This window comes from Pan paniscus, chromosome 2 (assembly GCF_029289425.2).
Source record: "Pan paniscus chromosome 2, NHGRI_mPanPan1-v2.0_pri, whole genome shotgun sequence".
NCBI classification, from domain to species: Eukaryota; Metazoa; Chordata; class Mammalia; order Primates; family Hominidae; genus Pan; species Pan paniscus.
In genome coordinates, this window is record NC_085926.1 from 13,235,187 (window position 1) to 13,262,668 (window position 27,482).

The 27,482-nt window shown below is 54.4% G+C and overlaps 1 protein-coding gene across 5 annotated transcripts in view; it reads right to left on the reverse strand.

Moving 5' to 3' along the window:
- The window catches only part of IQSEC1 (IQ motif and Sec7 domain ArfGEF 1), a 382,440-nt gene extending 355,340 nt beyond the window's left edge, over nucleotides 1-27,100 (reverse strand). For 3 of the 5 annotated variants that reach the window (XM_034955857.3, XM_034955859.3, XM_034955858.3), the window contains exon 1: nucleotides 26,553-26,862. In XM_034955857.3, coding sequence (XP_034811748.1) covers nucleotides 26,553-26,824 — 272 coding nt within the window. In that variant the 5' untranslated portion in view covers nucleotides 26,825-26,862. Of the gene's footprint in view, nucleotides 1-26,552 lie in introns of all 5 variants that reach the window. The other 2 variants (XM_034955853.4, XM_034955854.3) reach the window with 2 other exon arrangements.
- Nucleotides 27,101-27,482: the final 382 nt, after the last annotated feature.

Below are 27,482 nucleotides of genomic sequence, written 5' to 3' on the forward strand. Positions count from 1 at the left end.
TATTTCACAAAGTTGCCTGTTCAGCAAGTACCAACTGTGGTTATAACCCACGGCATCAGCCCCATCCTTATCCCCCACCTGACAGATGAGCAAACTGAATGGAGGGCAGCCCAGTGATTTGCCCAGGGGAACTGGGGTTCCTAAGAGCCACACCCTCCTGAGCTGACCTCACCAACCCCAAAGCAGCCTTCGGGATATCTCACTCAACGAAAGTCACTGAGCAAGCGCTGGGGATGCAGAAGGGACCAGGCAGACAGAAACCCTTCCCTCCGGGACCCCAGGCCATGGTGGGAAGATAGAAAGTGGACCACAGACAGAAACCAAAAGGACAAACTGGAGGACCCGTCAGGTGGCAAACACCATGGAGAGACGCAAAGCACGAGAATGGGAGAGGGACCCTGGAGGAGAGCAGAGGGAGAGCCTCACCTACCCTGGGGAGAGGGTGCAGCACCAGCAGCCAGCAGCCCCTATCTTCCCCTGCTCCCCAACCCAAAAACAGGCCTGGAGCTCTGCCCCATATCCCAGCCAACCCGCTGTGTGTTCACAGACAAGCTCCTTAACCGCTCTGTGCCCAGTTTTCCCTTTTGTAAAAAAGAAAAAATAAAACCTACCTCTGGTGCTGCCATGAGGATTAAGGGAGGCAGCGAGTATAAACTGCTCACCACCCTGCCAGGCACGCAGTGAGGGTCAGGGAGGGCAGCACTTCAGTCCAATCAAGACAACAAGGGAGTCAGGATGGTACAGAGACACACCTCACAGCTCAGGGGCCTCAGGACGAACGTTTCCAAGTGGCCATTCTCACGGGCATGATTTCACATGTAAGCTGCCCCTGAGAAGCTTCCCCAGTGCATGCATATGAGACAGACAGACAGACAGACAGACAGACATTCTCCAGAAGACATAACATTCTGGCTAGGCAGGACGTTCCCAAGGACACCCAGTTTCTCAGCCCACACTGAGCCCCACGCTGTGGGTCCCACAGTTGGTGACCTCGCTAGGCTCCCTCACATGGCCCTCCTAGCTGAGTTGAACACATCAGCATCACCCCCTAACCAGACTAACCCTGGCTGGTGCTCATTGCACTGCCCCAGCCCTTCCCGCCCCTGCCTGGTGCAGTCCACGAAGCCTCAGGGAGACTCGGGACATCTTCCTCGTTTGAGCTCACTTGAGACCACCCGGTTTGGGTAGGGCTCTGCACCCTGCAGCTGGTCTGAGAAATGGGGTGGGGCACTACAGCCTGTGAAATCCTCTGAACCCGGAGCCCCTTAAAGGGGTCCAAAATCTAGAAGCCCAGGAATTAAAAACGGCACAGCCACTTTGGAAGACAGTTTGGCAGCTTCTTACAAAACTACATACGCCCCTGCCACACGGCCCAGCAATCACGCTCCTTGCTGTTTACTTAAGGGAGCTGAAAATGTATGTCCACACAAAAACCTACACATGGGTGTTTATAGCAGCTTCATTCATGACTGTCAAAACTTAGACACAACCAAGATGTCCCTCAGCAGGTGAATGGATAAACTGTGCTACATCCAGACAATGGAATATTATTCAGTGCTAAAAAGAAATGTGCTATCAACCATAAAAAGCCATGGAGGAAGCTTCAATGCATATGACTAAGTGAAAGAAGGTGACCTGGAGGGAGAGAGGGATGAACAGGCAGAGCACAGAGGATTGGGGGGGGGGTGCAGTAACACTGCTCTGTGTGATGCCACAATGGCAGAACAAGCCCGTGGTGAACCATGAACTATGGGTAATAATGATGTGTCAAAGTGGGTTCATCCATTGCGGCAGATGTGCCACACTAATGCAAGATAATAATGGAGGGAACAGGGACAGCAGGAGCATGGGAACTCACTGTACTTACTGCTCAATTTTTCTGTAAACCTAAAGTGCTCTAAAAAATAAACACTATTAACAAACAGCAACAACAACAACAAAACACCTTTTAAAAAATCTAGAACTCAGGGCCAGGTGTGATGGCTCACACTTGTAATCCTCCCACTTTGGAAGGCCGAGATGGGAGGATCACTGGAGCCTGGGAGGATCACTTGAGCCTAGGAGTTCCAGACCAGCCTGGGCAACATAGTGAGATCCCATCTCTAGAAAATTATTTTAAAAAAATTAGCCGGACATGGTGGTATGTGCCTGTAGTCCCAGCCACTCAGGAGGCTGAGGTGGGAGGATCACTTGAGTGCAGGAAATCGAGGCTGCAGTGAGCTATGATTGTGCCACCGCAATCCAGCCTGGGCAACAGCGTGAGTTCCTGAAAATAAAGATTAAATAAATAAATAAGTAAAAATAAAAATAAATCTAGAACCCAGAGAAGGTAACGGAATGCAGCCAGTGAGGAGCACAACCAGCTGGGAAAAAGCAGCCTCTCACGCTGCGAATCGCACCCTCGCCCCCCTCCCCACCCCACAGGGGCTGGCACCAGTAACCTCCAGGAACCTAGGGAACCCCAGGAGTCCACAGCATCACCCACTCCATCTGGGATTCTGGCAGGTGTTGCCTCACAACGGCCCCCAAGTCTGGGCTCTGCCACCTCCATCCCCTTCCCTGGCCCAAGACCTATCATCTTTCCCCTGGGCCTCAGCACAGCCCCTACCTTCTTTCCCTATAGTCTATCTCACACCATGGCCAGAGAGGTCTCTCAACATGATAAACTGGACCCTGTCATCCAAGCTCAAATCTTCCCAATGCTTCCCCACAGCAGCCAGAAAAAAATCCCAACTGCCCCCACTGGGCCACACCGCTCCACCTCCACCACCCTCTGCCATGCAGGCCCTGGGACGGGACAGTTTCCACTGGAGCAGGACCTGGACAAGAGGAAGGGCTCTGTAAAGAGTTGATGGGTGTTCTGATGAATGAAGAAGCCCACAATGCACTGCACAGATGTTATCATCTGTATTCTCTAAGTGCGGAAACCAAGGCACAGCCCGAGGTCACCAAGCCTGCGAGCAGCGTCAGGGGAACTGACTGCTGGCCTGCACTAAGCCCAGTGCCATATTCTCCCCTGCACCCCGTCAAAACAGTGGCGGGTGAGATAGCACTGTCATCGCAGGCCACGTCCTCATTTCCAGAAGCCCAACCTCCAAATCAGGGAAATACAGCCGACTCCCCAAGTCCTTCGAGGCGGGCTGATGGATGCAGTGTTTAAGCCATAACTGTTTTCACTAAGTGTTCATTAACTTGGTGATTGCAGAAGACCCACTAGGCTGTTCGTTGCCATTCAAAACCAGCAGCTCCACAACCATCTCCTTGGGTCCATGGGGTCTCCCACAAACCTCCTTTCTTCCTGCCCTCCCGTGGGAGCCTCCAATGCTTACCTCCACCTGCTTCCACCTCTGGTCATCCACAGATGCCACAAGGGGATGCAAGCCATGCAGCCAATGCCACCCAAGAAAAGGTCAACGGGGCTTGCTTGTTGTGGCGCTCAGCGGGAGAAGTTTCTACCATATACAGTTATTAATGACTTTATTTATATACCAATATTTAGTTCTGCTTGCAATTAAGCAGATCTGCTTTCAAAATATGACTAATTAGAACAGTCGTGCTGGCAGGGAGACTTCTGCAAGGAATCACATCGTTCTAGCAAAAGTTGTGCCTGCCAGAGGCAAAACCAGGAGCTGGATCTCAGGAAGCAGCCTTGGCTCACCACGCCTGGAGGATGGTGCCTTGCAGGGCTGGAGGAAGAGGGGGAAGGAGGGCGAGAAAAGAGAGTGAGGGAGACAGAAAAGAGAGGTGAAAGCGTGGAGGAGGAAGGGAAGAGGGTGGAGGGAAGGAAAGTTGCAACCCTCAAGCCCAGAGGCTTAATTTGTATGATGCTAGTTAACGATGTTCTCTGGCCTGACATTTGCCGCTGCTTGGAAGCCAACCAGAAAGGCATGGGGCTGCCTAACTCCCAGGTTGACATTTTGAAGGGAGCCAGAGAAGGGGCACCTATGCAGTGATGCAGAAACGCAGATCAATACACGACGGGCTGATGTGCAACACCCCCATTAATCCCTGAATGGCTTCTGTCCTCACGATACTCTCATTTCTGTCCAGTAGGGGCATGATTTTCTCATCTTTCACTGAGTGACAATTTTTGGTCAAAACAGGTGCATCTGGCAAAGACAGCCAAAGCCCACGTTCCTAAGGGAATCTGCAAAAGTCCTGGCGTCCCAGGCTGCCTGAGAAGCAGCACCCCTCACCGATGCCTGAGTCTACCATCAAGGCCTGACCCGCCGCTGCCTCTTCCAACTCCAGCTCTGTGCCAGACACTATGCAGGGACTGAGGACACAGAGACCACGATGGCCAAGAAGCTGACCTTGGTGCCGGCTCCACAGTCCTCCTGGCAGGGTGCACGGGGCGTGGAAGGAGAAAGCCATATTGTCCTGGGGCCCAGGAGACAGGCCCTGCCAAGGAGGCTGAAAGCTTTGAAGGAAGAGGAGAGTGGAGGGGGTGCTCTGTGCTGAGCAGGGCACATGGTGCATATGAGGAGTCCCCAGTGCTGGGCAGTGCAGAGGCCACCCAGCCCCCACAGCAGAGACTGGTGGAAATGAAGGGTTGAGAGGTGTGGGGACTGGGGATGGCCAAGGTCTTCCCTGACCGACGGCCTCAAGCTGCCATCACTCTCTCTCTACCTCCCAAGAGTGAGGGACAGATTTTTCAGAGGCGAGGACATGGCACTTGATTTGTATATAGAAAGATCAGCCTGACCAGCTATAGCGGACACTGGGGAGGCCGCCCAGGCGCCCTCCAGGACCTGTTCCCTGTCCCCACCTGCCAGGAGTGCTGGCTGCTGAGGGCTCCCAGCTGAGTACCACTTGAGGACTGTCCTTGGCCAAGGTCACGCCTCCCTCCCCCAGGGGCCACACACAATGTCCGGTCGATGTGGAGGGACAAAGGGCAGTGCCCTGGCCTTGATTAGGGACATCCCCTCAGAGCCTTCCCAGCTCCAGAGCTCTGGTGGCATTGGCTATGGGAGGCCTCTGCATAGACCACGCCATGCCCCCCGATGCCCCCTCTACCCATCCAGCCCCTCGAATGAGTGCTGTGCCCGAGAGCTCCCAGTGAATCCCCTTTCACACAAATCCCATCTTAGAGCCTGTTCCCGGAGGACTCAACCCCAGACAGCGAGCAAAGCCCCAAGTCTCCAGAATCATGTCCTCTGCAGTCTGTTCCCATCTCCCCCATCCCCCACCCCCGTCATCACATGTGCTGCAAGGAGCTGGTGACCATGCATCTGTCCCCTGAGCTCCCGGGGCAGAGCCAGGGATGCATGGTCCCTGAGAGCTTACAGAGTTGAAGCCTCACCCCAAAATCCCCAATAAATCTCCCCTTGACAACATACCGGTGAAATTCACCCGTGAAATTCACACAGCTCAGTTCCTTCCATAATTTATGGCACTCAATGCTACAAGCCTTGTTAGGCAAGACCCTGGGTGGCTGCGTCCCTAGCAGGTGAGCCAGAAGCCAACGTAAAAATGCCGTGCTCTGGGATTTTATGGATTTGTAAAATATCTGCCCAGTTTTTCCTTGGGCAACTTTCATAAATCAGTACACTTGACATCTTGGGAAAATCGGCAGCTCCTGTAAGAGCGTGAAGCCATTTTTGCACTCACTGCTGTGAACTCAGGCAACAGGAACAAGCACCTTTTCCTGTGACCATAAAGCCAGGCCTGGAGCAGGCCAGCTCCCTGGTGTGCTGGATGCTCAAGAGTCATGAGCCGCTGGACCTGAGCCACACTTCCCCAGGTGACCGGGGTCAGTCCTGAGAGGACAATATGAGCCACGATAACAACTGACCACATAGTATGCACTGGGGTCTGTGTGCTCAACACTTTCCTGTCTTCTTCCTCAGCAGGATGAAGACCTGGCCTCAAAAATAAATAAATAAATACATAATGAAAATTGTTTTCAAAAAAAGGAGGTGAGGGAGCAAGCCTGTCCCCGTCCCTCTTAGGGTAGGAGCCAGCACACTGGAGGGGCCTGTGGCTATCCTGGAACCATTCCTGTCTTTACCCACCATTCCACTGCCACAGTTTCCTGGTCTATAAAATGCAAATAGTAACACCTGCCTTGGGGGTTACGCGAGGACGGAGTTCATAGAGCTAGAAGGACCTGCCACATCACCCCAGCACCCAGCAACCCCATTTCCTGGTATGTTCCCCCAAAAGAACTGAAAGCAGGGTCTTGAAGAAGTGTTGGCACACCCAACGCACATGGCTTCATTCACAATGGCCAAAAGGCGGAAACACCCAACTGTGCAGCAACAGATGACCGGATAAACAAATGTGGTCTGTCCACACAATGGAAAGTTACTCAGCCTTAAAAAGGAAGGAAATTCTGATCCAGGTTGGAACAGGGGTGAACTTTGAGGACACTGTGCTGAGTGAATAAGCCACTCACAAAAGAACAAATATTGCAGGATTCTCCTTGTGTGCAGTCCCTAGAGCAATCCAGTTCACAGACACAGGAAGTGGCTGGGGGAGGGGAGGGGGAGTGAATGTTTAACAGGGGCAGAGTTTCAGTGTGGGAGGATGAAGAGTTCTGGAGCTCGGTGGTGAACACGGTTGCACAACAATGTGAATGTTCCCAGCACTTTGGGAGGCCAAGGTGGACAGATCACTTGAGGCCAGGAGTTCGAGACCAGCCTGGTAAACATGGCGAAACCTTGTCTCTATTAAAAAAATACAGAAATTAACTGGGTGCAGTGGTACATGCATGTATTCCCAGCTACTCAGGAGGCTGAGGCGTGAGAATCTCTTGAGCCTCGGAGGCAGAGGTTGCAGTGAGCCATATCACACCACCGCACTTCAGCCTAGGTGATGGATCGAGACCCTGTCTCAAACAAAACAAAACAAAACAAAACAAAAAACCAATGTGAATATACTTAATGCCATTAAACTACACACTTAAAAATGGTGAAAAGGTGAATTTTATGTTTTGTGCATTTATCACTATTTTAAAAGATAAAATACACAACCCTCCTTTGGGGGGAAAAAAGTACCTGACACTTTTTTTTTTTTGAGAGTCTTGCTCTATCACCCAGGCTGAAGTGCAATGGCGTGATCTCCACTCACTGCAACCTCCGCCTCCTGGGTTCAAGCGATTCTCTTGCCTCATCCTCCCAAGTAGCTGGGATTGCAGGCGCGCGCCAACACGCTCGACGAATCTTTTGTATTTTTAGTAGAGATGGGATTTCACCATGTTGGCCAGGCTGGTCTTGAACTCCTGACCTCGTGATTGGACCGCCTTGGCCCCTCAAAGTGCTGGGATTACAGGCGTTAGCCAATGTGCCCAGCCCCACTTTTTTTTTAAAAGTAGGTACTCACCCAGTGCCTCGTCCCTGCCAGCCTCCCCCTTGCCCTAAGGCTGGAGTGGCGCCTGGAGCGCAGGGCTGGGCGCACGCTTGCTGGTGACCTCAGCCAAGCTCTCAGCCCCTCTGAGCCACAGTTCTCTGAGCTGAAGTCGTGGACAAGAAAGTCTCCTGGCCCAGCCGGTCTCCCTGCGCCTGTCCGCCTGGGAGTCCAACGTGCACAAGCCAGCACCACACAGGCTTTGTACAGAATCATCAAGATCAAAAGATTTGCTGGAGTGGATATAAATAGCCTTAATGCTCCTGGCCTGGGCTTTTGAGCCGGATGGCGCCGGCCAGGCCACTGACCCCAGCCAGCCTGGCTGGAAAGTCCCCTTCCCTGGAGTGGCTGCTCCACCAAGCACAGGCTCCTGTGTTCTCCCAGACTCCAGTTCAGGTTTTGTGTCTCCCGCCTGCCACACTGTCTGTCACAACTTCCCTCCAAACTTAAACTGGTTTTCCAGTCCAGGTCGACTCACCAGGCCCTGACCTGCCCATGGAAACCATCTGGCTGTCGTGATACCCACCGGAGGCCGAGGGCTCTAAGGAGACCAGGGGCAGAAGGGCACACACGGTAAAAACATGCCCCGCTGCCTGCTCTCCTGGGTCTCAGTCTTGTGTTCGCCTGGGTTCCTGTTCTAATTCTCATCTGTCTCAAAGTCAACCTGCATGGGACATCATCTACAAAATGTAGCATTTTCTGACAGGTGCCCGGCACCCCCTCCTTCCCTCACCAAACCTCCTTCCCTCCCTCCCTCCAGCTCCCTCTCACCACATGGCACCCCTGGGGGACTGGCTTGGCATCTCCAGGCTCTAGCATCACTCTGCAGGAAGGCTGGCACTGAGGGTAGGCCTGGCAGGCTCGCGAAGCAAGTGAATGGGTGAATGAATCAATCACTAATTCAACAAGCGGGAGGAGGACGGAGGAGACGGCAGGAGGGTCAAAAGGGGCCAAACACATTGCCTCTCTCGGGGGACTGTCACCCAGTCTACTCCTTCCCTCTCACTCTGTCTCTCTGGTTCTGTCCCCCTCGTCTCTCTCTCTTTTTGTCTATCCCTATCTCTGTCCCTCTCTCTGTCTCTCTCTATCACTGTGTCTCTCCCTCTCTCTTTCTGTTTCTGTCTCTCTGTGTCTCTCTGTCTGTCTGTCTGTCTGTCTCTCTTTCTCTCAGCAGCATGGCTGAGGGCAGAAGGATAAGAAGGTGGGAGCTGCAGCCCTGATATCCCTTCTCCCCCTGGAAAGCAGAGGAGCACCATTTCCAGCCCCTGAGAAGTGACCCCAATCCAGAAGGTCTGGTCATGTGTCCCCTCAACCTGTCCAAGTGTATCAAGTCTTGCCTCCTCCTCGGCCCATGCAGGGCAACCTCACTGGCCCAAAGGCTCTTTCCCTGCGAGATCCCTGCCAGCCCCACCACAGCTAGATGCTGCCCTAACTGTGACAAGACACCCAGCATCCCCTAGGATCAGGGCCCAGCCGTCGGCAGAGCCTCTGCCTGTGCACTGGCACTGCGTGAAGCACCCAGCCCTCATCTGCTAAGTGGCTCAATTCACCATCCCAACACTTGGGCCCCAGGGGGACCCACCTCCACCCCCACTCCCTCAAACTCTGAGGTCTCAGGCTCCCAGAGATGAAGCACAGCTGCAAAATCACTCTCGAGATAACCTTAGGGTCAGGATCAACAAAGAGAGACCAAAACCAAATACACGAACACAGACTGAAACCCATGGTTTCTTCTCTCACGCAGGAGTCTGGCGGTGGGCAGTCCAGGCTGGGTGGGACAGTTCCTCCAGGGTACCAGGTTACAGGCTTCTGCAAGCTCACAGCCCCCTCATCCCTCTGGTGCAGCCCCTGTCCTCACAATCCAAAGTGGCTGCCTAAGCCCCAGCCATCACATCCTCATTCCAGCCAACAGAACACAGAGCAAGGGTCAAAGAATACAACACTCCTTTTTCAAGGTACTTTCTGGAAGTTGCACAGCACACTATTGCTTACCTCCTACTGGCTACCACAGAGTCACACAGCCACATGTAACCACCAGAGAGGCTGAGAAGGGCGGTCTTTATTCTGCTCTATGGGCATTTAAAAAAAAAAAAAAGATGCTTTATTGAAAAAAAAAAAAAAAAAAGGAAACCAGATAACGGGAAGCAGCTATCTCAGCCACACACCCCATGCCCATCTAGTGCTAGTGCAGGGCTCCCTCTCACCTCCGAGACTCCTGTTATTACTTTCCCTACACCTGAAATGATCATGACAGAGGTCCACTATGGAGCGAGTGCTCCCACACCCCCCGCACTGGCTAGGCCTTGTCTGAGGGAGGCACTGTTCTTGCACCCATTTTCCGTATGAGGAAACACTCCCCCGGAGCTCAGAATGGAGCCAGTATCCAAACCCAGACTGCATGCACCCACCACCTCCACAATTTTGTCTTAGTCAAACTGCACTTGGCACATTGTGGCAGGAGAGATGACAGTGTTCCATCTCAATGCCATAGCCCTTGGACTCCATGTGGCATCAAGCAGCCTGAGACACAGCTTTCCCTGGAGGTCTCGAAAGTATGGAAGATGCCCAAGGAGCACAGTTCTAACTAGCCCAAACGCCAGCCTCTTACAGGCTAAAAGTCAAGCTCAGCCTGCAGTGCAGCTGGGTGACGGGGAGCCCACAGGCCCCTGAGGCCCAGACCCTGCGCAGGGACTTTCTCATTAAACCAGGAGGCTCAGGGAAACCCACACAGCGTGCACAGAGCAGCACTCAGCAGCTCCCATGACGGGGAGGAAGCAGCTTTTTTTTTTTCAATAAAATCAAGCAAAGGAGAACTATTCAGGGAGAAATCCGGAAAACTGCTGAAGCCGCCGCCTTAAGAAGAAACCAAAAGCCAACCCTCTCCAAGGTAGGCACAGGGAGACCCCACATGCTGAATCCCCAGGGTCCCTGAAGGATAGCACAAAAGTGGAGGCCAGGACAATTAGGGGCTCACCGTCCTCCCTAACAACCCTCGCTGCCTCCTCCAGCCCAGGCGGTCCTTCCAGCAAGCTCTTATCTCAGCCCCCAAAACAGGGGGTGCTCCAGGGGCACATCTGCTCCCCCACCAGGCTGTGAAGTGGATGGCAGGAACGCCCTGGGCCCCCGCTGCACCCCTGACCCCTGGCTGCACCCCTAACCCCCACACACAAGAGGCTCCATAACCGCTTACTCGATTGGACCTTGCTGTGGTCTGAATGTCTGTGTTCTCCCCACCAGGTTCATGTGTTGAACTCCTCATCCCCAGGGTGATGGTGTTGGGAGGTGGGGCCTCTGGGAGGTGGTGAGGTCATGAGGGCAGAGCCCTCCTGATTGGGATAAGTGCTTTATAAAAGAGGCCCAGAAAGCTCCTCGCCTCTCCAACCATGTGAGGACAGCAAGAAGACACCATCTATAAACTGGAAAGTAGGGCCCTTGAAAGACACTGAACCTGCTGGCACCTTGACCTTGGACTTCCCAGCCTCCAGAACCGTGAGAAATAAATGTCTATTGTTTATAAGCCACATAGTTTATGGCATTTGTTATGGCAGCCTGAACAGCCGAGGACAGACCTGGTACCAGTTCAGTGGAGATAAAAGAAACTACATTTTACAATAAAAACAATCCACACAAAGAAGAGAGGCTGACATTCTGATGAAATAAAAGCCACGTTTTCCATCCCTCTGGTTGCCTCCAGCCAAAGAGGACTGGATTTTTGGCATCTGATGAATGAAAATCTGGAAAAATGGAGATTAAACAGGTCCCCCCAGCCCTGTGCCCTTCTGGGGCCAGAGTCAGCAAATTTCTTTTTTTTTTTCTTGTTTTTTAGACAGAGTCTCGCTCTGTCGCCCAGGCTGGAGTGCAGGGGCACCATCTCCGCTCACTGCAAGCTCCGCCTCCCGGGTTCACGCCATTCTCCTGCCTCAGCCTCCGAGTAGCTGGGACTACAGGTGCCCGCCACCATGCCCAGCTAATTTTTGTATTTTTCGTAGAGATGGGTTTCACCATGTTAGCCAGGATGGTCTCGATCTCCTGACCTAGTGATCCACCCGCCTCAGCCTCCCAAAGTGCTGGGATTACATGCGTGAGCCACCGCACCCAGCCTTAGAGTCAGCAAATTTCTTTTTTTTTTTTTTTGAGATGGAGTCTCGCTCTGTCACCCAGGCTGGAGTGCAGTGGCGCGATCTCGGCTCACTGCAGGCTCCGTCCCCCAGGTTCACGCCATTCTCCTGCCTCAGCCTCCCAAGTAACTGGGACTACAGGTGCCCGCCACCTCACCCGGCTAATTTTTTGTATTTTTAGTAGAGACGGGGTTTCACCGTGTTAGCCAGGATGGTCTCGATCTCCTGACCTCGTGATCCACCCGCCTCGGCCTCCCAAAGTGCTGGGATTACAGGTGTGAACCACCGCGCCTGGCCAGAGTCAGCAAATTTCTTAAACAAGAAGGCTGTGCCCCCCCTTAACTAGCTCTCCTCCAGATCCACCCACATCCTCAGTCTGGAGCTTTCACATTTCGGGGAATGGAAAAGAAGCAGCTTGGTGAGTCCTGTCCGTGAGGGACAAGCATCACACCACTGCTAGCAGGACCACCCTTTGCAGAAACCACAGAAACACAGAGGCCAGGTTCTGTCACGGCCAATGCACACCCCTGAGCAGAGCCCAAGAGCTCAGCCAGAGGAGGGCCACAGGGCCACCAGACACGAAGCAGGATGCCAAGAGCACTGGTTTGGGAGTCCCACAGACCAGGTCCATGTCTGGTCCTTGCCACTTACTAGCTGTACAACCCTAGACAAGAGCTTCACCTCTTTGAGCCTCAGTTTTCTCATCTTCATAATGGGGCTGCACAGATAAAAAAGGATCAGCTAGCACACAACAGGTGCTTAATACATACTTACTTCAGCCCGTCTCATAGAAGAGACCCTTATTGCCAGGAAAGCTGCTGTCTCCAGGAGAGAGCAGTGAAAACTCAGCTGTGGTCCAGGCCACTGCCACTAGACTTTCTGATGAGGCTCCCCTATCAGAAGGGTTGAGCAAGACCCCCACCATGAACCTGTGTCTTTATAAGTCATGTGCAGATGAGACTGCACTGATGTCACGAATATCCGTAAAAGGGCCCACCAAAAAGATGTTTCAGGAGGAAATTAAATCATAAGTGCAAATACAATCTTAATTGTACATGTTTTCCCTGCACCTCAAAGAATCAAGTCCTTCGCCCCTAGGGGTGTGTGCATTCCACTCTGGAGACCCTTGTCCATGTAACAATCGTCGATTCATTCAAAATATGTCATTTTAAATTTGGGCAGTTTGGTAGGAGGGCTTCCAAAGATGAGCAAGGTATGGCTGCTGCCTGCCCCAGAGAGGGAAGATGCAAGCCCCCAGGCCCCCAGTGATAACAAGACAGGAAGCCTGCAGAGGGACCAGGGCTACAGGAATAAATATAATCAACATAGAGAGAAGACATTTATTCTAACACGTGTCAGCACCATGAAACGTTCTGAGATCAGAGTCAGTCCTCAGAGGACGTGCGGGGTTTCAAAAGGCAAGAACAGAGGTGTGGGCTGGGTATTCCAGGCAGCGGGAACAGCATGAAGTGTGAAAATGGCAGGCATCCGGAGTGAGCTGCAGTGCAGGGGGTTGGGGTAGGCAACCAGCAGGCACTTGGCCACCGGCTCAGGGCACTCTTGTGAGCAAGAGAGGAACTCAGGCCAACACTCCTGCCCTCAGGGCAGGACGACAGCCAGGCAGGAGCAAGGCTGCTTGGGTGTCCTTAGTGCTCAGGGAGAAGGTGGGACTGAGAAGGCAGCGCTCTCAGTGACTGCAGCCATCCACATCGCACTGCAGGGATGATTTTCTCCAGACCCCCTTTCCCTCTCTGGATGTTTTGGCTGCTTTGCCATATGGCAGGAGTTAAAAATACAGCTTGGAGTGAGGGGGATGCAGATGAGAACAGGCAAGCATTCCCTGAGTGACTGGGCTGGGAAGCCCAGCCCACTCCCATCCCCTACCCAGGGAACAGGTCAGGTCCCTGCCCAAGAAGCATCCTCAGTGCCCAAGCCAGGTTGTGGGGGGTGGGGTGCTGTCCTCCTGATGAGCTGCTCTGGAAGATGAGAATGCCACAGACACAGCCACCCCTAAAAGTGATCCTCCACAGACAGGCCAGCTCAGCAGGGGCAGGACAGCAGCCACATTCCAGGCAGAGAGAGGGGAGCGAGGCCCACCTGTGGTCAGGCCACTCTGAAACTTCCGCAGCCTTGACAGGGAGAAGTGACAGAGCCCAGTCTGAGCAAACCAAATGTGGGAGATTAAGGACCTCTGCAAATTGTCCCTCCTTCTCCCAGGGAGGGTGGAGGCCAATTCCTCTGCCCTTGAATTTGGGCTGGCCTTGTGATCTGCGTGACCAATAAGATGTGGCAGAAGTATGTCTGGGACTCCAGAGGTCCAATCACAAGAAGCCTCACATTTCCCACACAAGCCTTTTAGAACACTGGCTCTGGGGGCGCCTAGGCCACCAGATTGGAGAAGCCACATGTGGATATTCTGGTGGCAGTCTCAGCTGAGCCCGCCTCCCAGACACCTCCACAAGGTGCCGGATGTGTGAGTGAAGTCGTTTTGGACCCTCCAGATCAGCCAATCATGCAGCTGAATACCACTGAGTATTCCATTAAAAACATAGGGAACAGAAGAACCACCCAGCCAAGCACTGCCCAACCTCTGATCTGCAAAATGAGATATAATAAAATGGTGGTTGTTTTAAAACTAAATGTTTAATTAATTTGTTACAGACCAACAAATAAACCTTAAGGTGACTGAATGATGGATTAATCGACTTGCTGATTCATTCATTCAATACATATTCATTAAAACCTACCCTGAGGCAGGACCCCTTAAAGAAATAGCAGAGACAAATAATTCACTCCCCTTGTCTTCAGGAAGCTTCTGGGCTGGTTCCTTGGTGCCTACCCAGTTTGTGATGGGTCTGCACCTGTGTTTGCCAGCTTTCTTCTCTGGGGCCTGCCACTTTCGGGGCTTCACTGTCAACATTCCCTGTCCAGATCCTGCCCCTGTCTTTATTCTCTCTGGGTGAGGATAAATTCATGTGGGAGGTTCTGCCTATAGAACAAGTTTTATCGTGCTCTGAAAGGTCCTCTATATACTAAAATAAACAAGGGGATTAAAATAATACACTAGAAAAATAGTTAACACAAAAGAAGGTAGTAATGGAGGAATATAGGAAGAAAAAAGATATAAGATGCAGAAAATAAATGACAAAATTGTATATATAAATCTCACCTTATCAATAATTATATTAAATGTAGATTAAACACTCCAATCAAAAGGCAAAGACTGGTAGAATGGATAATAGAAAACATAATACAACTACATTCTGTCTACAAGAGATTCACTTTAGATTCAAAGACACAAATAGGCTGAAAATGAAAGGATGGAAAAAGATATACAAATGGTAACCAAAATGAGTTAAAGTAGCTATAACTAAAATCAGACAAAAGAAACTTTAAGATATACATTGTTACTAGGGACTGAGAAGGACATTTCATAATGATAAAAGGGACAATCCATTAAGAAGACACAATAATAGGGCTGGGCGTGGTGGCTCATGCCTGTAATCCCAGCACTTTGGGAGGCTGAGGCGGGCTGATCACGAGGTCAGGGGATCGAAACCATCCTGGCTAACACGGTGAAACCCCATCTCTACTAAAAATACAAAAAATTAGCCAGACGTGGTGGCAGGAGCCTGTAGTCCCAGCTATTCGGGAGGCTGAGGCAGGAGAATGGCGTAAACCCAGGAGGCGGAGCTTGCAGTGAGCCGAGATGGCACCACTGTACTCCAGCCTGGGTGACACAGCAAGACTCCGTCTCAAAAAAAATAAAAAAGAAAAAGAAGACACAACAATAATAACCTTTTGTGCACTCAACAGCAGAACCCCAAAATACATGAAGTGTTTAAACTGACAGAAATTAAGGAAGAAAGAGACAATTAAAGAATAATAATTGGAGGCTGGGTGCAGTAGCTCATGCCTGTAATTCCAGAGCTTTGGGAGGCCAAGGTGGAAGTATAACTTTAAGTCAGGAGTTCAAGACCAGCCTGGGCAACAAAGCAAGACACCATCTCTACAAAAATTTTAAAAATCAGCTGGGCATGGTGGTGCACACCTGTAGTCCCAGCTACTCATGAGGCTGATAGGGAGGATTGCTTGAGCCCAGGAGTTTGAGGTTATAGTGGGCTCTGATTGCACCATTGCACTCCAACCTGGATGACAGAGCAAGACCCTTTCTCAAAAAAACTATAATTAAATCAAAATAAAAATTAACAAATAAGAATAACAATTGGAGACATCAATACCTCACTTTCAATAATAAACAGAGCAGATAGGCAGACCAACAAGGAAATGTAAGACACAAACAAGACTACAAACCAACTAGGCCTATCAAACATGTACAGAACAGTCCACCCAACAGCAGAAAACATTCTTCTTAAGTGTACATGGAACATTCTCCAGGATAGACTGCATCTCAAACCCTAAAATGGGTCTCAACAAATTTAAAAGGACTGAAATCACACAAAGTATGATCTCTGAACAAAACGGACTGAAACTGAGTCCCCTAAAAATGTCTATATGACAGCTCTGATAGGGATATGCTTGGCTGATCCTTGCTCACACCACAACCTTCCCAACCACCCTTGCTTTGTTTTGCCTCAGTTCCCCCATATATACCATGGAGATAATAATGCTCCCCACTTCCCAGAATCATGGCAAGTGCTTACAATAAATAGCCAGTCATCAAGGTTGCTATTATAGCTCATCAACAATGGAGGGGTGGCGGCAACCCCTCACATTCCATCCCTAGGTGAGAGACATTCATTCGTACAATATTACACTTTCAAGACACCTTTGTTCCCATTATTTGATGTGGTCCATCACAGCCCTGCAGGATCGTCTGGTGAAAGGGAAAGTTGGTGGTGGTGAAGCCCCAGTAAGGGGGCATCTGTTGACTCCTTAGACCAGAGACTGGCTCACAGTAGGTGCCAGGGAGGGCAAGCAGGCCAACCTAGGGGTGAGGGTCAAAGGGGATGGTCAGAGTCGCCTCGCACACCCCTTTTAGGTCGCGGATTTTTACACATCTCGATGTCCGGCAACTGCTGAGCTGGGTGAGAGTAAAGCCTCACAGAAAGTAAAGACAGAGATGTGAGCATGTCATGGGCTGTGGGAGGGGGATGGAACTTTCCAGGCTCCTCCTTTTTTGTGGGGGAGGCCCTAATTCAACTTAATAAAATTAAGACTCCACAACTTTAAAACATGTGAAGAGGCTGCAGCGTTAAAGGGATTGAGATAACACATCGTACAAAGGGTTGGATTCAAAATCAGCAGCATTAACTATGCAGAGAAGTGGGCAGATAAGAGACATGTGCTGAAACCCAAGTCACCTGATTCTAAATTCCATGACTTTCTAAAATCACTTTCCTTCTCAACAGAGAAAGAAGAAACAATAATGATACAAGTGGCTCTGTGCACAGTTACATACATCAAGGATGTAATCCTTGCCACTCCTCTAGCAGGGAGGTTTTATAACCCCATTTTACAGGTGAGGAAGCTGAAGCACAGAGAGGCTCAGCCACAGGCCAGAGAAGACAAAGACAGGTGGTGCATGGTGGAGGGAGCTGGGATTCAGGCTGCTGGCCTGGCCCCAGAGTCTGTGTCCTGGCTCCTGGCCACCGTGCTGCCCAAATACTCCACTGGGAGCCTCACCCGAGCCATCTAGAAGTCCCACCCGAGCCATCTAGAAGTCCCGGCCAGCCCAAGGGAAGTGAACGTCCCTGCTTGGGCTGCTCCTCCCTCAAGGTGAAAGAGGGGAGTGGCCTGGGTGTGGGAAGCCAGAGGCAGAGTCCAGGGGTGTCGCCAGCCACCGCACTCCCTGTTTCAAGAACTCCCCGTTTCAAGAACTCCCCATTCCAAGAACTGCTGCAGGCAGCCAAGATGGGCACGGCCCCTCCCATCTGGAGCCACTCCTTTGGTTCCACTCCTCTCTCTCCTTCCCATCTGAACTGGCGATTGTTGGGGGAAAAGAGAGGGTGGGGCCGTGTGCCTTCAGCCCCAGCCCACGTGCTCCTGCCCATCCCAGCAGCCTCTGCCCAGGATCCCAGCACCCAGCTCTGCAGCATCTCCTGAAGCCTCCCTCACCCTGGTACCCATGCCTGCCCCAGGGGCCAGAGATCCTGCCCAGACCTAAGTCCCATCACTTCCTCCTCTGCTCAACACCCTCCAGGGACTTCTGTCTCCCTTAGATCAAAGCCAAAGTCCCCAGTGGGCCCACATGGCCCTGCTGGCTCTGCCTCACCCCTCGCCCCTGCCCTGTTTGCCTCCACCCTCCTCTCTCATGCCGTCCCCCTCACTCTGCCCCATGCACACTGGTCCGCTCCCTGCACCTCAACCACGCCGCCAGGCACACTCCCCACTCAGGGCAACCCTAAGAGGGAGATACAGTTGTCACTGTCCCCATAGCACAGATAAAAAATCTGAGGCTCAGAGAGGTGCATTTCACATGCCGAGGGGTAGAAAGTACAAGCAAACCCCAAAGCCAGGACCCTCCCTCCAGTCCTGTCTTTGGGTTTTCCCAGGCTACCCCACCAGGTCCCGTTCAGCCTCGGACTGTTCATGGGCTCTGCAGCCCATCCGTGAATCTCATCCACAAACGTGCCTGCCCCCGGAAGTGTCCCCAGAGGCTGTCCCCCAACACTACCAGACACATGCTAAGTACTTCTCACCTGAGCGCTGAGGCCATCCAGGAAGCAGAGGATCCCACCCCGCACCTTGTCCTCGCAGGGCCGGCACTCCACAGGCAGCTACAAGTGACTTGCAAGGACCCTCCTGCCCTACCGGTCCCAGGACACCCTCTGAGCAGGCCCTGTCTTCTGCCCTTAGCAAGCCGTGCTCCTGCGGTTCCCACGGAGGGGGCGGGCCCAGGCCCCTTGGTTCTCCACAGGTGTGATGCTCTTCATGCAAGTGGTATGCAGAGCAAAGGACATCTAAACCACCACAGGTGCTTCCAGCAAAAGCTGGGGCAAAGCCAGAAGAGGGGCCCCCATCCCAACCCTCCCCTGCGACCACATGTCCCAAGTGTGTCCTGCATGAATGAAGACGTGAACAGCAACTTTCTGGGAGCTCGGCAAGTGTTCATCTCAGCAGAGTGGGGAAGTCAGACCAACTCAGAGAGGAGCACCCGGCACTGGCTGCTGGGTGTGCTGCACGGCTTAGAGGGCCCTCCCCAAGCACACTGGCACCCACTGCCCATAGCAGCCCTGCCAGCTGGGTGCAACCACTGTCAGCTGCTTTGCAGAGAAGGAACTTGGGCTGTCTCCAGGTGGGTGACAAAGCTACATTCATTCTGGCTCCTGAAGCCAAAAATCTGGGGAAGGGACCATGCCACATTTGGAAATGGCCCCCAATGTTTCCAAAACATCTACACAATGCAATGAACAGTTCTGAAGCAGCCCGGCGTGGTGGTGAACTGCACCGGCCCTGGAGGCAGACAGACCTGGGTGTGAATCCCGCCGCTGCCACTGGGTGACTGTGGGCAAACCACTTAACTTCTTTGAGCCTCAGGTTTCATATATGCAAAATGGGATGAGGACAGTTCACACTTGTCACAGGGTTAGAGCATCAACAGAGACATGGAGAAGAATGTGCCCAGCAGGCAGCACCTAGAACGGGCTCGGTTATTGCTGTGGCCTCACTACAATCAACACATTCTAAGTTCAGGTGCAGAACGACAGTCTCTAACCCATTCCTTTGTGGATCTCGCCTCATCCAAGAGGGAAAGCTGAACACTTCAAAATCAGGATTCAAGCTAGGCCCAGCTTGGAGGGCAGGGGCCAGTCTTGTCCACCAGCCTCCTAAAACTGATACCTAGGTTCTAAGAAAGGCAAGTGCCCTAGGCTGGTCTGTGCCTGTCTGGGCCTCACCTGGCCCAGTTGCACCGACCTGTTACAACCAATGACAGCACCGCCCAGCCCCTCACACACCCCGGGCACAGACACACCACACATGCTGCTTCCCCTGCCTTGATACCATCTTCCTCCTCTCTCCTGCTCTTCAAGTCCCAGCTCAAAGGTACCTCCTCCAGGAAGCCTCCTGACACCCGTGGGTGGTCACTTGCTTTGTGCTCTGGGGCTGCACACCACTTGGCCCCCTTCCTCCGTGGCCTGATCCCTCTGTAATCTTCCAGGTACAGGTCTCCATCTCCTATTTGCATGATGTTTCCAAGTGGAGGCAGTGGGGGAGCGGCCCTAACCAAGGACAAGCAGCCCAGGAAGGGGTGTGAGTAGAAGAGGTGGCAGTCGGGTGCAGGCAGTGCAGGGCCCGGCTCCTGGGCCACAGCAGGCGCCCTACCGATGTGAGCTCCCCATCCACAGAGTTCCAGAACTCCAAGGACGGAGGGGCATGGAACATAGTAAATATTCCAAAACCTTCATTGCAGAATCCAGGGGGACAGTGTTCTGCCCCATACGGCTCTTGCAACTTTTCTATATGTTTGAACATTTTTGTAATAAAACATTGAGGGAAAACAATCCTCAAAAGCATTCTTTTTTTTTTTTTGAGACAGAGTCTCGCTCTGTCGCTCAGGCTGGAGTGCAGTGGCGTGATCTCGGCTCACTGCAAGCTCTGCCTCCCAGGTTCACACCATTCTCCTGCCTCAGCCTCCCAAGTAGCTGGGACTACAGGCGCCTGCCACCGCGCCGGGCTAATCTTTTGTATTTTTAGTAGAGACGGGGTTTCACCGTGTCAGCCAGGATGGTCTCGATCTCCTGACCTCGTGATCCGCCCGCCTCGGCCTCCCAAAGTGCTGGGATTATAGGTGTGAGCCACTGTACCTGGCCTCCTTTAAAGCATTCTTGATGCCCTGGCTATTCCTCCCCTGGAGCCACCACCTAATGCGGGGCCACAGGCAACTCCCGTATCTGCTCTCCCTGCACAGAAGTGGCCTTCTCCATTTTCATGGGGAGAGACAGCAACTCAGAGAGGCTGGGGCTGTTACTTGCAAAGTCCAAGCAGCAGGGAAGTGGCTGAGGCAGGGCTGGGATCCTGCCAGCCTGCTACGGGGACAGGGCTAACTGCCCAGGAGCCACAGATGGGGGCCTGCAGGGTCCCCAGAGCAAGGCCAAGGCTGATGGGCTGGAGAGAGGCATTGGCAACCTCAAGGCAGCAGCCGTTTCCCGATGAAAACAGAAGCACTCAACGTTTGCCATAACTGGCCCGGTGCATCCTGCTGGAATATCCACCCCTCGGAGGGCAGGATTCAAACTCCCAAGGCCTTGCTGCCTCAGAGCTTCAAGTCATTTGGTTGCAGCCTGGCCCGGGTCTGCCCTGGGTGGGGGCAGCACACTGGAGGCCGCTGAACTTGGACTGCCTCCCGGCCCCACCGCAGCCTCTGCTCCATTTCAATTAGGTCAATTCCCTCTCCCCTATTCCAGTTCTTGCCAAACGCCTGGCTGGCCTGTGTTGTTTTTTCTGCTGCTCTGTGGCAATTATACGGCTGACACCCTGACAAGCCCAGAATGGTGCACTTCCCAAGTTAGGCAAAGCATTGCTCCTCCTTAAAAAAAAAAAAAAAAAAAACAGAAAACAAGACACAAAAGACCGAATCAGCTGTCAAAACAATGTCATAGACAAAACAGCTGAGAAATAGCCACCCAGCTGGCAAAAAATGCTGATGTCCCCAAATGCCTGACTCCAGGCCCCTCCAACGTGACCGACCCCTCTCACTCCCACCGGCACAGCAAAGCCTCCTGATCTCTGCCAGGTGCAGCAAGCCTGAATCCAGAAAGGGGAGGCGAAAACCAAACGTCGGAAACAAGTAGGTCCCGACTTTATTTCGCACACAGTGCCACTCGCTGTCTTCCTCAGCTCGAGCTGGATAAAGAAACATCTCATGGTTTATTTTCCAGGTTGTAAAATAATAATTTGCCCAGTCTGTCAGACAGCTGGGAGAGCTTCGGAGACACACTCCCTCGTCTTTCTGTGGACTCTACCATCTGCTGGAAAATGAGAATCACTCTCCCCACTCCCTTGGAGTTGAACACATTTTGTCCCATCAGACAAGTCTCCCAGAGCATGCTGCAGCTCGTTCCTGACTTGGGGACATCCTCCCCAGCACTGGACACAGGCTTTATCTTGGCTGGGAGAACAAGAACATTATTGAACCAAAACATGACACAGTATCTCCCTCCGCCCTGCCACCCTGTCTGCCAACTCAGAGATCAGAAAAGAGCCCTCTCGGCCTCACTCAGTCTCTCTACAGCCCCCTCCTCTTTGCTAAGAGGGGACAGGAAATCCAACCTAAGTGCCCTCAGCCCCCCAGCCCCTGGCCCAGCATTGGTGCTTCCCGGCCACTTTGAAGAACAACACACTTATCAGGGGATCCCGGCAGGACCCTCCTGAGGGTGGCTTCCTCCTGCCCATTAGGACAATCCAGCCTCCGCTGCTGCCCCCTCATCAGTGGCCACCCCTGAGCTTGCCTCTGAACTGACGTGCCGCCGTACGGTTAATGTCACCATGAACCCGGCAAGAATACTGGTTTGGTAAATCAACAGAGTCTGAATGCCACTGAAAACCTCCCCCGGAGTGAGTCACCAACTCAGAGCTTCAGAAAAACGTCCTCTCCCAGTGATATGACAGCACTTAAGGGCTGGAGGGGACCAGAAAGCGAGGCAGGCCACTCCACTGGGCTTCCCCACCCCCACCCCCAGCCTCCTTAGGCGATGTTTCCTTCTGCCAAGGAACTTTGGAAGATCAAAGGCTGGAAGGAATCATCTCATTAAATCCTTGCCCCCTCTACACTGCCACCCCACGTGACACCATGAGCCCTGCCTTGGTGACAAGATTGCACACGGCAGGGTGGAAACCTCCCATCTGGGCTTTCTCCAGCTTGAGAGGCCAGGAGTCCCTGGGATCCTGGGAGACGGTCTGGCCATTCGACAGCATGAAGGGCAGGTGGTGGGTGGATAAGAGCTGGGGGGAGGCTGGGTGCGGTGGCTCACGCCTGTAATCCCAGCACTTTGGGAGGCCAAGGCGGGTGGATCACCTGAGGTCAGGAGTTTCAGAGCAGCCTGACCAACATGGTGAAACCCCGTCTCTACCAAAAATACAAAAATTAGCCAGGCGTGGTGGTGCACGCCTGTAATCCCAGCTACTCAGGAGGCTGAGGGAGGAGAATTGCTTGAACCTGGGAGGCGGAACTTTCAGTGAGCCGAGATCACATCATTGCACTCCAGCTCTGGATGACAGAGCAAGACTCCGTCTTGGTGAGGGGCGGGGTGGGGGGGGACAGGGAAGAGCGGGGAGGCCGAGCCAGACCATCTGAGTACAAATCCTGGCTCCACCCCGTAGCCAGATGGGAGAGCTTGGGCAAGGCCATGATTTCTGAGCCTCAGGTTCCACATCTATAAAATGGGAGCAGCAGCTGCACCTGCCTCATAGGAGTGATGAGACAAGGAGATGACCTGACCAAGGCATAGACCGTAAGCAGGGCAGGCACACAGGAAGCCCCCGGTGGATGCAGCCATCGGCCCCACCCCTGCTCCCTGGGATTTGGGTCTGGGTGATTTTCAATCCCAGCTGGGCCTGCTGAAGTTCAACTGACTTTCTAAAGGAAAATGCAATGGCCTGAATCAATCCCTCTGGCTTCATCCACTCAACAAATCTTTACTGAGTGCCTATTATGCGTCTGAACCTCTAGTGAGCAGAGAGCAATTCTAGAAACAGATCACTAGCATGTAGCCAACCAGACATTGGATATGAATTCTGATGTCAGGGAAAAAGCATAGCCAAATAATCAAAGTAACCACAGGCATCCCATCACTGTATTTTTTCCTGTTATCATCCTGTTTTTCCCAGAGCTGAGAAACTCATGATGGTATTTTTCAGGGGGCGTCAAGGCATGAAAGAGCACTCTCTGAGAAAGGTTTAAAGGTTTCTGGACTTGTACACTTCCGACACACAAAGTCATCCTGCCCATGGACTGCATGGATGGGGCAGTGCCAGGCTAACTGTTGTCCCAGGACGAGGCTGCTCAGTGATCTCTCAATTGCATGCATCCACCCCCCCGCGAGTCACTGCACCTTCTGTCTGTGTGGCGGGCTGGGGGCTCCTGACTCAAGCCAGAGAATCTGGAGGCTGAGTAGGAGGTCCACCAGGCCTGGCTTAGCCTGGCATGCTCGCCAGACCCTCCCTCACAGGGCCTCTGTGTGCAGGTAGGGGGAAAGGGGAGCAGAGTCCTCAGCAGGAAGTCAATCCTGATGCTGTGGCCTTGCATGGCCCTGTCACCTTGGGAAACCCATGCTCAACCCCCACCTAGCCTCTGGGCAGCCCTTCTCACGGTACCCCATTTCCCTCTCCACGCCTCCTGCCCCCGGCTCCAAAGGTCTCACCCCCTGCCTGTGCTCAGTTGGCCCAAAAGAAATGACAAACAGGTGGACAATGGAAGAATCTGACCTGCATTAAGCACTTACTGTATACCAGTTTCCTCCATGCCCATCTTTGCTTAATTCTCAGAAAAGTATGGGAGGCAGCTATGATCATTCCTGCTTTGCGTGCATTTCAGAAAACCTGAGGCTACGAGGGGTAGTATGACTTGTCCCATGGTCACCGGCTGGGAAGTGCAGGGCTGGGCCTAGGACCCTAGTTTGTCCACTCATGTTGCTCTCTCTACACAGAGTCGCTTATTCTCTTCCTCTCCATTCTTCCTCTTATGTTTCCAAGCACATTGATAATGAGTCTGCACACAGCAGGTGCTTAATAAAAGTCCTCAAGGGGATTGGTTATCCCATGTTCCTTAGGCATAAATCACCTTGCTCTGCAGATGGGCAGTGGGACACGTCCAATCCATGGTTTGCTGAGCAGCCCCGGGGGGCCCAGAACCCCACGCATGTGAGCAGGCCATGTGATGCCCCCGTCCCTGTGAGTCTCCTGTGAGGGGAGGAGACTCCAGCATTCTCCTTCCCAAAAGACTAGGGAGTGAATCAGATGCACAAAAATGGGTCCGGCTGCTCCATCTTGAAGGGAACCCACCCACAGCTCCTGCTCACACCAAGACTCCCCACAGCCTCACTGCTCACCCTGGGGTCCGGGCCCAGCAGCAGCGGGTGTCCTAGGAGCTGGCTAGAGATGCAGACTCCAGCCCGCCCCAGACCCACTGGCTCAGCATCTGCATTGTAGCAAGATTCCCAGACTCCTGGTGTACACATTCAAGTTTGGAAGCTGTGCTTGACCTAGACCGTGGGCTGAGGACTGTGCTGCCACTCTGCTTTCCCTAAAGGCAATGCTCTCCCTCACAGGCCATGGCTGTGTCTCCACTAAGGGGAAGCCAGGTGGACACAGAACCAGGGACTACTGAAACAAAATCCCAGCCTTCCCATCCCGGCTTCCCGGCCAAGGCGGCTGCCTGGATGCAACCCAGGGGATGCCCCACGGAAGGACGACGTGCTGCCTCTCAGCATCCTCCTGTCCCCTGCGTGGTCACCAGGGGTGACGCTGAAGGGAAAAAGGAAGCCATTCCCCAGGGTGGTGTTGTGAGGCATGTGCTGACCAACGTGTCACTGCTTCCCATGAAAGCAGGGACTTGGGACCTGCCCTGGTGCCGCCTCCCCAAGCTGCTGAGGACTTTCCTTGGGCAGCCCCAGCTTCTCTTTTGGTCCTGGTGTGGGAGAAAGGGCCCGGGCCCCTGTAAGACCAGCTCCGGGAGACCCGCAGCTGCTGTGGCAGGACTGAAGAGTGAAGGGAGAAGGGAGTCTCAGAGACTCCGGAGGGCCAGGAGTGGGGCCCAGACAGGCAGTGGGCGGGGTCTCTGCTTCCTCCCAGTGACACCAGTTAGGAGCTATACACACCTCCCGCTCCTCCTTCCCCATTCAGAGAGCAAGAGCCTGACACCCACGCCTGCCACGCACAGAGCCATGCGCTCACCCACAGCCCGACCCCATCCTCACAATGCTCCTCCTCCAAAGAGCCCCCCAGCCCCACCCGCACCGCCCAGAGCCAGCACACCCTCCAGGCAGGGCAGCAGACAGGGCCTGTCCCATGGCCACAGTCGCTGCAGCCCCCCTGGGGTGGGAAACTCGGGTTTCCATGACAGTACTGGGACTCCTGGGAATCAGGAACCACCCCACCTTCTGGGGCCACAGCTAACTCCTCCCCCATTTCCACCCTGGAAGGGCCGCCCAGCAGGAAGACTGTCCTGAAGCCCTGACCACGGCCACTCCCCCAACCACACAGTGATTTCTAGTCTTCCCCAGGCCAAGCCATAGTGGGCCCCGGGTGATCCCGAAGACAGAGAGGCAGAGGGGCAGGCAGAGGGCACAGAGCAGCAGAAACCCCGCCCCAGAGGCACCGAAGCCTCCCAGCCCCCTTGTCCTGCCCCAGATGGGCGCCCGCAGGTCCACAGGGTGAGGCTGCTCCGGGTTTCGACACCGACACTCATGGGAGGCAAACGGGAACCCGGCTGGCGGGCTGCGAGCCGGTAGGGACGCTGGGGTCCAGGGCTGCTGGACAGCCCCGCCCTGTACCTCTCCCCATCCCTCACTTAATCCTGGGTCCGAAATAGCCCCGGGTAATCCCAGGGCGAGGCAGTCGGGAATTAACCCCAGCCTTGAAGTAACAGACGGAGGCGTCCAGAGAAGAGGGCTCTGCGCGTCCCGGACTGGACACAGCGCAGAGTCCATTCCAGGGACACCGCAACCCGCAAGCGACCCAGGCCCGCTCCAGGGCGGGATCCGCGCGGCCCGCGACCCCTCCCTACCGGTCTCGGGATCTCTGGGTCGGAAGTTCTGGCCCTGCTGCTCCGAGACCTAGGTCCGCTCCCCGGACAGACCTCCGCCCGGCTCGTCCGAGCCCCGGGGGTCGCCAACCCTGAGTCCGCGCCGCAGCGCAGAGCCAGGCCGGCGGGAGCGCTGAGCAGCTCCCTGGAGCCCTTTTCCAGGGAACCCAGTCCCCACCCGAGATCGAGCTCCGGATCTGGGCGGCGACCCCGCCAGAGAATCCCAGGGAGCCCCTGGAGGTCTGGCGGCGGGTGTGGGCGCTCCCGGGCCGGCCACGCGCCCTCCCGCACCCGCCCACCTCCCCGCCAAGCCCCGAGGGAAGCCGCGGACCCCAAGAAGTTCCCACGTCCCCGACACGCCCGCCGCCCCGGGCCCCGCTTACTTGTCGCGGCGGCCGCCGAGCTCCGGGATGGCGCCGAGCGGCTGCGGGCCGGGGCCGGGGCCCGGGTCGGGGCGGCGGGCGCACGCGGCCAGGTGTCGCCGGTGTCGCTCCAGCAGGCCGGCGTTCTCCCGGCTCAGCCGCGCCACTTGGCGCTCCAGCTCCTCGATGCGCCGTCGCCGGCGCGCCAGCAGCTCCTGCTGCGCGGCGACGATCCGGGTCAGCTCCTGCAGGTACTCGGCCGCCTGGCCGGGGGGCTCGGCGGCGCTGGCCATGGCCCCCCGCCCGGAGGCCGGCCGCGCCTCAGGCGAGCGGGCGGCGGGGCGGCGGCGGCGCGGCCATGGCTGCGCGGCGGGGACGGCGGCTCGGCGCGGCGCGGGGCTGCCGCGGCCCCGCCTCGGCTCCCGCCTCCGCCGGCGCCGCCCCCGGGGCCCCCGCGCCTCCTGCTCCCCGCGCCGCCGCGCTCCGCCGCCCGCTGCCCCGCGGACGCGCCGGGGCGGCAGGGCGCGGAGCTGCGGCCGCCGCGGGCAGGCGAGGAGTTTTGCAAAGTGCCGGCCGCGGCGCGGGAAGAGGGCGGGGAGGGCGCCGCCTGCTGGGACCGCCCCTGGGTCCCGCGCCCCCTCACCAGGCGTCGGGGGACAGCTCCATCCTTCTCCGGCCGCCTCGGGCGCCTTAAATCGGAAGCGATTCCGTGAAATACATCTCGAATCCATCAGCGGACTGTTTTAGGGAAAGTGTAAATAAAAAATCAACACACTCACGAGAACATTGGCATTTCTTATTGATCTGAGTCTACCAAAACACTGGGTATGGAGAGGGTGCGGTGGCTCACGCCTCTAATCCCAGCACTTTGGGAGGCCGAGGCAGGAGGATCGCTTGAGCCCAGGAGTTTGAAACCAGCCTGGGCAAAAGAGCGAGACCCTGGCTCTACAA